The sequence below is a fragment of the Acomys minous genome (genome assembly GCF_964271855.1).
Source record: "Acomys minous genome assembly, chromosome: 17".
NCBI lineage: Eukaryota > Metazoa > Chordata > Mammalia > Rodentia > Muridae > Acomys > Acomys minous.
In genome coordinates, this window is record NC_140500.1 from 49,356,851 (window position 1) to 49,369,227 (window position 12,377).

At 46.4% G+C, this 12,377-nt stretch overlaps 1 protein-coding gene across 2 annotated transcripts in view; it reads left to right on the forward strand.

The window, feature by feature from the left end:
- The window catches only part of LRIG1 (leucine rich repeats and immunoglobulin like domains 1), a 103,324-nt gene that overhangs the window by 42,996 nt on the left and 47,951 nt on the right, over positions 1 to 12,377 (forward strand). For both annotated transcript variants that reach the window (XM_084765492.1, XM_084765491.1), the window contains exon 3: positions 5,222 to 5,296. In XM_084765492.1, the coding sequence (XP_084621618.1) occupies positions 5,222 to 5,296 (75 nt within the window). The remainder of the gene's footprint in view (positions 1 to 5,221; positions 5,297 to 12,377) is intronic.

Here is a 12,377-nt window from a genome sequence, read left to right on the forward strand (position 1 = left end):
AAAAAGAAAAAGAAAAAGAAAAAGCTAAAACAAAAGAACACAACCCACAAGCGACATACCAGTGCTTCCAAATCTGCTGGGTTCAAGTTCTCTCAGACCTGGTGGTCATCATAGCCCAAGGCAGGCACAAGAGTTGTGATGGCTTAGCAGTGGTTTAATTTTGGAGCTCTGGAACCACACAACACTGTGGGTTGGGTAAAGAGAGAAAGCAAGCCCTTTGGAAGCCTCTGGGGGACACGGGCTTGTGCAGCTGCTTCCCAGCCACTCAGTCTTCACTGCTCACAGCCCCGAGGAAAGCCCACTAGGGAGTGTCTCCACCCAGAGTGTTGGACACCGAGTCCTCTATAATAAGAGGGCTATTTATACCGTCCTCTGTGAAAAGGCACTTGGATCATATTACTGGGGGTAGCTGGGGAGTGCTTGGTACTATGCTGCTTTGCTCAGGGCCACTGCCCTAAATGCTTTCCAGAGAGGGCAAGGGAGCCCTGCCTCCAGATATTTATGGCTCAACATCTCTCTGTCTCAGGCTGGGGCTCCCTCACTTACTCTGCTGGGGTGCATACAAGCACAGGTGCAGAGGCTTATGACGGCTGTATATGTAAAGGAAGGCTGACATACTTTTATCACTATTAGTACTGACTAATAAGTATTTCCCATGTAAGTATCCATAGCCTCAATTTTAGATGATTTCTCCTGGATTCTGCCAAAAACCCTGTGACACTGGCACTTGTATTATTTACATCTCTTAAAAGAGGAAACTAAGGTACAGCAAGGTTAAATGGCACGCTGGAGGCCACTTGGTTGGTAAGGAATAGAAGAACTGAGCCCCTCTAGTGTACAAATCCATCCTGTATGACCTCATGCTATTTGGTGATTTGCCTTTGTTTCTTCATTGGAGGTGGATTTGTAATTGAGTGTACTCCTGAAGGACGGGTGTTACTCAGGCTTCGGGCAGAGCTGGGCACACAGACATTGTTCAGTGCCCATCTGGGTCTCCATATTCCTGGACTGATCATCTGGATTCAGCCAACCTCTCATAATTGACAAATGCACCTTCTTGAAATACGTACAGTTTTTTTTATGTCCCCTTTTCCTCATCTTTATGGCCTATACAATATAATCTAATGGTTTACGTAGCATTTGCATTGTCTCAAGGATGCTAAGTAATTTAGAGAGGATTGGGGGTTTACAGTGCAGGCCACATTCAGGTTAGATACAGGCGCTGGGTACATTTCCCTGAGGATCCTGAGCAGATTCTAGTACCTGCAGGGAGTCCAGGATCAAACCCTCACAGATTCTAAAGGAGGAGATCCTGTATTATTATACTGAAATAACTTAGCGATTTTCTCCAGTCACTGGAGCCTTGATTTTAAGACCCATGTTTGCTTTTAAGTGCTACTGCTAATGGAATTTTCCTCGTAAGAAATGACCCACCAAACCTCCAACCTGAATCCTGTGAACTACAGCTCCATCTCTGCTCAGAAACAGCCTAAAGCAACCACTCTGTCTACAGAAAGCCAATGGGGCCAAATCACTTAGTGAATAAAGTGGCTTGTTCTTACCCCTCACAGCAGCAAAAAGTCAGAGAAGGGTCCTCACCGTGTGTATTGAACAGTGTGTGCAGTATGAAGCTGTCACTGGAGCTTCCTCTTGGAGGCAGAGTTTGCTTTCCTTTTTGTTGGGAGCGTTTGAAATTCTTACTCTATGTCCTTTTCAGCCATTCAGTACGTAAATAAAGCATGGTAAATGAAAACGCCACTGTAACCCCCAATTACTCTTTGGGTAGGTTTTATACTGTTTGTTAAAGCCAAATTTGATTAAGTTAATAAATGATGATGCTGTCCTGTAATCTGCCCTTTATGGCACTGTGCATCTTGCAGCATGTAATATTCCCTTTAACAAGCTACTTGTAAGTGGAAGCTTGGAGAAGAAGCTGCAGGACCTGACCGTCCCAGCTGACCTTAAGGGTCAGTGGGAAGCACCCCGCCTCCAGGTCCTGTCCTGGGGTCAGGCAATCTGTGTATCCCATTGACCCTGCTTACACCTCCTCCAGCCCCGGGGTTGGGCCATGATTCATGCTCTGGTCTTGAATCATCAGGAAAAGGTTTATAAAAGCCAGACGTTTCAGGAAGATTTGTAGCACTTTGAGTAGAAGTAAAGTTTTGGGGGTGGGGGTGGGTGGGCAGGCGTGGGCAGAGTAGCCAGCTGGGAGCTGCGAGAGCACAGAGCATGAGGAATGGAAGAGTGTGGCCCTAGGTAGCGAAAGTGTTTCATCTCACACTAGCCTTAATCTCTAAAATGTCTGTATTCATGGAGACTGCTAAACACTCTGAGCGCCGATTTTCCCTTGGTGCTCCAGCAGTGCTATTTTTGACCAGTCTCTATTTCAGTCTGGCAAACAGCTCTTCGTGCCTCAGAGTGAGTGAGTTTGACGCTTTTGCCTTCTGAGGATTGCATTCTCTTTTCAACAGGACAAACAACTAGGGAGCCAATCGTGATGGAGCTAGCGGTTTATATTGCACTAGCAGTTTTTTTCCTTTTCTTTCTTTCTTAAAGGAGAAACTATCTAAAAGTAACCATGCCGTTAATTCTCTCCTCTGGGCTCCAGCTGTCCTCTCCATAAATCAGGCTGCCCTATGGAAATCAGAGCCTGCTGTTCCTGACCGAGCCTGTTGCTCGGGACTGCTCATCAAGACATACAATTCCCTGTTAATCTTTAGCCCCGCTCTGCTGTTCCTGCACAATCCACTTCCAGTAGACTCATGGATATGCGGAGATGCGAAGTGCTAGCCACGCCTTCTCCTCCTTGCCCCTTTGGTTCTGTGATGTGTCATATGCGAAGCAGGGCTGGCCTGAGGCCAGGTTTCTCAGCTGAGGTTCATCTGCAGGGAATCCTGTACTCTTCCTCTCCGGCTCAAAATCAAGCTACGATAAGCAGACAGGAACTCAACCCTGATGTTCCCCGGGGGTTTATGAGTGTTCGAGCCTGTCTCATGCTTCCTTGCCTCTTTTCTGATTTGCCCATCTTCTTTGTTTATCTCCTGGCTGTGTCCCACTGGTCATATGACCCTAGGGCAGGTACTTAAATGGACTTACTATGATGCAGGAAATGGCGGCTGCTGGTATGAGACTCTCAGTTGCTGCTATGATGAAGTTACCTAGTGCACACTGTGTCTGGGCTGTAATTGCAAAGAAGCAACTAGTAGTTGTTAGGAACATAGATCCTGAGGCTTGACTCCTTGCGCCATTGTCACTTGATCGTGGTGGCCTTGGTCCATTATTTTAAATGGCAATGTTTTCACTGCTTCATCGGTGTACTGGGATGTTCCTAGGACCTACATCTAGGTGTCTAAAGATGGGGTAATACATGGAAAAGCTTCTAGAGTGGTACCCACTTCAGTAAGTCTCTAGGAAACAACTGCTAGTATTTTTACTATCACTGCCACCCTCTTTTCCAATAAACCTTAAGAAATGAGCTCTTAGCCAGCGTGGTGGTGCACACCTGTAATCCCAGCACTCAGGGAGACAGAGGCAGGCAGATTGCTGTGAGTTCGAGGCTAGCCTGAAGCAAGTCTAGGACAGCCAAAGCAACAGAGAGAAACCCTGTCGTGAAAAACAAACAAACAAGAAATGAGCTCTTATGCAGGATGCTGTCAGCAGCAGCCGACCTTTTGCAGTTTTTCTTGCTCTGATAAAATGTGAGGGTCCTTTCTAGTCATCAGCACATTGGTGGCTGCTAAGAAGATTTATTGGTTGAGATTAGGGCTGATGAGTCTTCAGTACCTCATCCTCACTGTGGTGGGAAATGGCAGGGCAGGAAGAGATAACAAGAGAGGCAGAATCTCTGTGATTTAAGGGGCAGTCAGATAAGAGACTGTTAAAGTAATTAATTGTCTGTTTCCACAAACAAGGGCTCTTTAAGTGGAGAAAGGATTTGCCACATGATACAGACCTGCCTTGTCCCTGCCAGATGCTTCAGCCATGGAGCCAGTGAGTGAAACAGGCATTCTGTGTCGCACAGTCAGTAATTGCTGAGCTTCTTCCCTAACTGACTTCGACACTGAAGAAAGCAAATGGGATAATTCAGGCCCCCACCACTTCTATTCATTTCTGAAGAGATGGCAGGCAGCCAGATTAGTCAAACAAGTATCCAAGTCGTGTACTTGTTTGAATACAGCTGTCATTTCTGTGGTCTTGTCCTCAAATGGAGTAAGATGCTTTTTGTAAGATGTTCCTTCCTTAAGAAATTGGGAACAAGCTAACCCATTTTATCCCCTCAGCTCCTCTTGTTAAACACTGTTTCCTTCTAGGCTATTCCCCTCAGAAGCCCGAACTTTGTGCCTTGGGTTTCTTAAGGCTTTTTGGCCTCGTGTTGCAAGTCTGACTTTGGAGTCTCTTCCCAGATTTAGGCATACATGCCCATGTAAAGAGGCCAGGTTGCCAGCCTGTGGGGGCGGGTGAGGCAGACTGTGCTTTGGCTTGCGGGCTTTCCTGTCCATTAAGAGATTTTTAACTATGGAAATCTGGATTTAGAATATTGTAGTGGGACAGGAAGCTGGAGAGTGAATCCCGTCTGCGGAGGAGTTTCAAAATGTCTGTTTGCAGAAGCTCGGTACATTTGTTGTTGTTTGTTTTCTTCAACGTCACCGAGAAGCTTCCTCAGAGTCCAGCTAAACTGGAAGGTCAAATAGATGAGGGTGTGAGTCCAGTTCCCTCGTTACATCAGGGGAGGCACACTAGAACGCCCTGGAATGCGTTCCCTGAGTGGGCAGGCCCCAGCTCTCATTCCCATGTTGCTCGTCGACTGGAGCACAGTGTCAGTATATCTAAGGAGATCTTCTATTCTGTCCCCCAAATCCCTTGTAACTGTGTTAGTTCACCGAGATCGTTTCTGTTGATGGTCACGGGAACACAGCTGGCTAGAACCCACATCAGGCCTGTTTTCACTTTTCCCGCTAATCTGATTCCTGGGCTTGATGGGAAGCCAGAATATAGTTCCTCTTTGTGTTTATTTCTTACCTGGGGTGTGATGAGTGGCTAGTGTTTTTTATATGTGTCCTGTCTCCCTTGAAAAGCTGATTCTAAACGCCTGTCTTGTATCTTACATTTCATATAGCTTTACTATGGTTAACTACGGTGCCTGTTTGTTGTTTTTCCTGTATGTGATTTCTAACTACTGATTTAAATGCTCTAAGTGACGAATTGCCTCCTGTTCCTACAGGTACCTCAATAACAATGAGCTGACAGCCGTACCATCCTTGGGCGCTGCCTCCACGCACATCGTCTCTCTCTTTCTGTAAGTGGTACCTCCTCGGGGCTCTGGGCTGTGTGGTGGGGCCATGGTGGGTGCTGATATTTGGTAGCAAAAGCATGTGTTTTCATGTGCTTTCTGGTAAACAGTGGCCTTCCTTCACGTGGCCTAACACTCACTGATCATAGCAAGCACTATGATTTGCTGTTTGGACTTTATAGAATTATAAGTTGGAAACTTTGTCTCATTTCTAACTTGGGGAAAATTAGTCATTGTGTCATGTTGTGTGTCCCCCCCGCCCCCGCCCCCAACCTCCCCCACATGCACCAGAGGTACATAGGACTAGAGCCCTTGCTTTTAGTTGTTGAGTGCCAACTTGGGTGAATAAGCTAGATTAAAAGAACAGTGTCAGTCTTATCTTTGTGCAGTGGGTTTTGGTAAACTCATTTTAGTTTTATGGCCTTAAGAAAAATAATAAAGTACCTACAGACCCCTGGAATCATTATCATAATGAGGAGTTATCTGTCACTCCCAAGTGTTAGCTGAGACAAAACCTGGGTATGGTGGTGTGTACGGTTGGTTGCTTGTGCATCTCTGTGGCAAAGCAACTGATGGAAACAACTTATGCAGTTGATTTTGGTTCAGAGGGTTTTGATCCAAGACATGGGGATGCAAGGGTATAGCAGATTAGTCTGCAGTAACAGGAGCTGTGGCAGTGGCTGTCCACGTGCCACAGAGAGGCTAGAACCAGGGTTCTGGTATCCTCCAAACACTGCTGCTATGGTGCACTCCGCTACGTGGCCCCAGCTTTAAGAATTTCACAACCTCCCCCAACAATACCATCAGCCAGTGAACAAACATTCAAAATAGGAGTCTATGGGGGGGGGCAGTTCAGACTGAAGCCACAATACCGTGTGTTACTGTAGACAAAACATAGAACACGAGAAAAGGCATTCAGGGTCTTAACTAAAAAGGAAGAGGATGGAGCTTTGACGTTGTTATCATTTAAGCTGCTTCTAGCCTGTTCTGGGGATTAAGCGCCCTGAGGCATCAGGTGAAGTGCCACTGGGTTAAGCTCACTCAGCAGTCCTTCCACTGAGTTCAGTAATGCTTGCCACCAGGTTTTATTAGCAGCTTCCCCAGCAGAATACTATGTTTTCCTGAGTTTCCCATCTCCACTTGCTCCCTGAATACCTTTAACTTGTTGGCTTAATGATTCAACATCTCACCTGTGTGCATCTTTTTCCCTCGGACACAAGCTCAGTCAGCTGAGCAGAAGGACTTAGCAGGAAGTTAATAAGATTGCTGGTGTAGCTTGCAGATCTGATTCTGGCTGGCCACAGGCGCTGTGCTGGGGGGAGGGTGGCTTTGTCCTGTGAACTGTGCCCTGGAGTTTAATCCTTTATAAAGCCTGGTGGCCTGCAGGAGAGCCTGGGGACTGGAATGTGACTCACTCTCTGGGTCCTGCCTCCTCGGAGCCTCTTTCCCCTCATTTACAAACTGTCCTCCTTACTCCTTCCCCCTTTCCCCCTGAGCAAGGCCAGGACTAAAAGGGAGCGGAATGAGTACAAAGCCTTGGGTATCCCATGAGACACGAGACGTGACCACTGCTTCTGTCTGGCGGCTGGTCACAGCTCTGTGCCCCTTGGTGAACTCTCACTTTTAGGGCCCTAAGGTTTATAAATCAGCCCGTGTTCTGGGAGGTGCTCTTCCGAAAGCTGTATCCCCTTTAGACAGGCAGAGGTCTGGCTTTCTTTTTCTATCTGCTTGGCCCTTGTGCCGAGCATCTGGAGGGTGTTTAATTGCTAACAAATTGGTCAGTTAGCCTTATCTGAAGCTAATCAGGGATGTGACAATCCCTCCTTGTGTCCACGAAGCGTGGCACGTGGAGATGCTTGTGACCTGTGGCTTCTGGAAGCCCGGGTTGCAGACTTGTCAGCTGCAGAACGCTAAGAGTGCAGAGCCTCAGGCCACACCCACCACAGGCCTTGTTTAACAAGGTTGCAGCATGTGCCCACTCGTTAGAGCACAAGAGGCGCTGCTCTCCTTCCCCTTTGCTCCTTGGTGAGGAACCCAGGGAGAAGTTGGTCCCCAAAGTCTTCTTAGCTGCAAGACAGCAGTAGTACCGAGGCTGGACGCAAAGGCCCTTGCAGGTGACTCTGCATCACCTATTCCTGTGGCAGGAGGCCCTGCCGTGGCTCTGCGCCCTGTGGCTCTGTGAACTTTCTCTTGCTCTACTAACTAAAAATCTGTTTCTGTTCTTTGGCACCGGCGCCAGGAGCAGTGGGGCTGTTTGGCCCTCCCTGTTTCTCTTCTTCCATTAGACCATGTTGAAATAGGTAAAGAAAAGAAAAAAGAGAGAAAAGAAGAAGAAAAAGAAAAGATTCCTTTTCTGTTATGATTCAGTTTGAAAAAACGCAGGTTGGTGTTGGCAGCCACCTCATCGGTTTACTCTCGACCCCATCTGACTTGGGCGGTAATTTCTCTGAAACTAGGAGTTGAAGGGTATTTACCTTCTTTGTCTTGAAACTGTTCATGTGTATCCTCATCTCCTTTAAACAAGTGTGTGTATGTGTGTGTGTGTGTGTGTGTGTGTGATTGCACAGATGAGTATGTGAAACCCAGAGGCTAAGTGCCATTTTCAGGAACCCTGTTTACCTTCTTTGAGATAGAGTTTCCCGTGGACCCAAAGCTTATCAGTTAGATTAGATTGGCTGGCACGTGAGCCTCAAGGATCCTCCTGTTTCTGCTTCTCCTAGCACCGAGATTACAAATGTGTACCACTGTGCTCAACATGTTATGTAAGACAAGCATGTTACTGACAGAACTCCAGTTTGGCCAAAGCTCGGAACTTTTTAAAGCATTTTTAATTGAGACAGGGTCTTACTATGTTGTCTGGACTGGCCTTGGACTTGAATTCTCCTACCTCAGGATTTGGAATAACATCCAGCCCCAAATTTTTACTTCCCTTTTTTTTGAGTAGATGAACAATCTATGGAATAGAATATGTATCTGTTGGGGCCATTTGAACTAAACAAACTGGGACAGCATTCTTAATAAACAAATCAAGGGAAAGCAGCGTCCAGATGTATGTACGTCCTTCATTGTCACTCGTGCAGGTGTGGCCTAGGACAGGTTGCTTTTTCCCCTCTTGTTGAATGTGGGAATTGAAACATGGTAAAAGTATCCTCTCAGCTTTTCACTTTTCTTCTGTGACCTAGAACTTGAGAAGAGGGCAATATCACAAAAGACACATTTATTCTCTGTTTGAACTGCTGTTGGTACTTGAGACCATACGTAGTGGGTTTGTGACTTTCAGAGTGGACACTTGCGATTCTGGACTCCAGCCTTAAAGCGCATTCCTTGTCTCTTCCTTGCTCAAGACTAGGTTTTCAGATCATAATTCCCTTTTTTCTAGGTGCCAGCCAGCCTTGGGAAGGCCTTGTGGAGGAGGTTCAGTTTTGTGCCTATGTTTACTCTCAGGGCATCGAAAAAGGAATTGAGGAGCTGGGATCACCCAGCACACTTTTTTTCTTTCTTTTCTTTTTTATTATTTAGGTTTTTATTGGTTCTTTGTCGATTTCACATCATGCAGCCCAATTCCAATCATCTCCCCATCTCTTCATATCTGCCCTCCGCCCTTACAAGCTCACCACCAATTGGGGGAAAAAAAATCTTGTCATAGAAGCTGTAGCTTGTCAGTGTGTCCCACAGCACACCCTTTTGTCTATACTTCCTGACTTGCAAATGTTCATTGCAATGAATCATTGGTCTGTCTTGAGGCCTCTGGCCTTTGCTACACTGTCAACACTGGATTTTCATGTGGACTACTTGGATGTCCTGTTGTTGCCCTGCGTTATGGAGATCCTGCAGCTTTGGTTCTGCAAGACGGGCCCTTTCATGCACTCCAGCTGTTCATAGATGGGGTAGATGTTTGGATGTGCCAGCTCAAAGCCCTGGATCTGGGCCTGGGTGGTGGCTGAGCTGGTCAGTCCAGCAGCTGGCCCGCACCCACACCACCAAGGTGAGCTCTCTAGCATTGCCCCAGCTAGCTCACCCGAGGCCATAGCCAGCAAAGGGACAGGGCCAGCTCTCCTGCTTTCCTGCTATCCTGCCCTTGGCCTGGCTCACCTGCGCCCACACCAGCAGGGTCAGCTCTATTGATCCAGTACAATTTCAATTGGTTATTGCTTTCTGATTGAAGAGATCTGATTCAATTAAAGTATTTGTGAAGGAACAAGTTTATTTGCATCAGTGTTGATGATAATGCTAAAGCTATTTATCCTTAATAACAGAAAGCATAAACACCCAAGGAAAGCTTTTAATAGGATTGAATTGGAGTGAGGGAGCTCATTTAATAAAAAATAGACCACAGAAAAAGAAACAGACTTTTGTTTAAAAGGAGCAGAATCTGCCATCAGATTTTTATGTTCAAGATAAAAAAATTTTTTCGGAAGTTCAGGCAACTCAAATTTTGCTTCTTACGACATCAGTGATTTTGTCTGACAAATCAGTAAATACTATTTCTGTTGATGATTTATGCTTTTCCTCCAGCATTGCTATACCTAGACTATTGAACAGTGGAAGTGGTCCGCTTTCAGTGTAGGGAGCATTGCTATAGTAAAGTGGGCTTCTACTCTGTCTCTTGAGGGAGCTGCAGTGTACTCCCATGTGATCCTTGCAAGGGACTGCTGTACTCGCCCAGTGTGAAACATTTCAGACCGTACGCATCGCCACCAGGCTCTATGTTCTTCTCAGTCTGTGTCCTGGATAGTCAGGACACCTGAGCTGCACTTAGTCACACACCATTGGTTGTGACTTTGAAAATTGATATTTAAAGTTTTATGTTGTTACTTGGAAATACTTCTCTTACAGATGATGATGATGATGATGATGATGATGATGATGATTACCACTACTGTTATTATTACAGTTTGCATGTATGGTTATGTCTCTGCATGTCTAGTGCTCACAGAGGCAGAAGATGGCGTCACATCTCTTGGAACTGGAGTTATAGGTGGTTATGAGCTGCCGTATGGGTACTGGGAATCAAATCTAGATCCTGTAGAAGAGCAGCTAGTACAGAAATCAATTCACAATGAAAACGTGATTGAAAAGCAAGCCTTGAAAGGGAGAGAGCCAAGCTCTGCAGACACTCCCCACCTTCACCCACTCTACGAGCATGTGACTCGGAGCCAGAGATTTCATTTGGCGTTAGAAATTATGCCTGAATTAGGACCTGAGCTAAGACCATCAGTAATTGCTGTGTATTATGTGGTTTTTTTCCTTTTTGAGATTTATTTATTTATGTATATAGTGTTTTGCCTACATGTATACCAGGCATGTATCCTGGTACCAGATCCATTATGGATAGTTGTGAACCATCATGTGGTTGCTGAGAATTGAACTTAGGGCCTTTGGAAGAGTAGATCTGCTCTTAACCTCTGAGCCATCTCTCTACCTCTGTGTACTACGTTTTTAGAGACAGATTGTGGTTCATGGTCACAGAAGTAACTTTGGATATAGAACTCGGTTACTAATATTCCTGAAGTGGTGTGATGCATTGGGGCTGGATGGAGTGTTCACCCTTCACCTGGGATACAGGAGTTAGGGGAGGCTCTTGCAAACTTCCTGTGAGTGTAGCCACTGAGAGGTCATGTTAAAAAAAAAAAAACTTCAACGCATGGTATGCATCCCAGGAAGGATGCAAATAATGTCGCCTTCAAAGGCCGAGGGTAACTGTCACATGGTGGGCTCGTGGTATAAACTGTGCGTTGTGGGTGTACTGTTTGCCAGTCATCAGGAGAAGAAACATACAATCAAGCGTGGTGAAAGCTGGTTGCCCTGCTCTGATTCAACAGTTTGGGACATGAGAATTAGCTTCTGTCTTCCAAGGTGCTTCTGTCCTGCCATGGAGGACCGCTGCCTAGGTTTATATGCGATGTGGGAGAGAAGCCCCAGAGCTCATGTATCCTTCCCAAGCCCACTGGACTTTGGAAGACAGTAAGTCAGACATTTCCTGGTGTCACCTGTGTGGTGATGGGCATCAATCTGCCTGGAAGAGTGGGCTCCAAGCAGTCACTACTCCGGAGAGCTGAGTGGCAGGAGACAGTAAGCCTAAGTACCACGGATGTACTGACTGTCCTTGAGCCTGTGGCCATTATCAGTTTGTTCTTCCCTGGTGGCCTAATTGGGGCTCTCCAGCTGACTTGTCAAGTTCCTAGGGAGGGAAGGAGACAAGGCGCACTCTTATGCAGCCTGACCTGGCAGGACACGTACTGCTCCCTGAGCAGTAGAGCACTGGTGGCTGTCAGCTTTAATGCCACTCACCTTACCCTGATGATCAGTTCCTGGTATCTGATAGATCCTTGTCCTCACCTGACTCTCGAAGAACAAAGGAGCACCCCTTTGTTTCGTTTTGAAAGTTGAAGAGGGGTGTTGGTGAAGTACGCAATTCTCTCCTTGCTCCGATGGGTCTCCATCTTGTGTCTTCCGAGCATGCATAACCCTGCCTGCTGTTCCTTCCCACTTTTCCAACCTTTTGCACTGAGGAGCAGTCAGAGTAGAGAGCGAGGTATGTCATAGCCAAGCCCTGTAACAGGAAGGGACTGAGGGATGCTGGGAGAACTGGAGGCCAAGCACCTTAGCCATTTGTCCCAGGTTTGAAGTCTAGTAATAATGAAGAAGCAGCCTGCCTCCATCTTAGATTTAAAAGCCATCTTATGATAAAGATAAACTGGATTTACTCCTGTTTATGATTAAACCCCTTTTCCCAAGGCTTGGGCTATGCCCCACCTGTAACCTTAACTACAAATGGTTCTTTGCTACCTGTTCCAGGAATGGCAGTCATGTCTTAGTTTCAAAAGGTTAATAAGCATCTTGCAACCCTGCCTTTGCTTCAAAGGGTTGTTCCGGCCACCTTGGTATGGCTACCTGTTGTCATGACCCCCACCTTGGTATGTCTACCTGTTGTCACGACACCCATGAAGTCATGTCTTTGTCTCAGGAGACTGCTGTGCCTATCTTGTTATGCTTATGCTCTGCTCCTGTAACCCCTCCACTCGCCTTACCCCCCCACCCCCAATTTGGAAACCCCTGAGTTCTGAAAACCATGTCATCCACACAT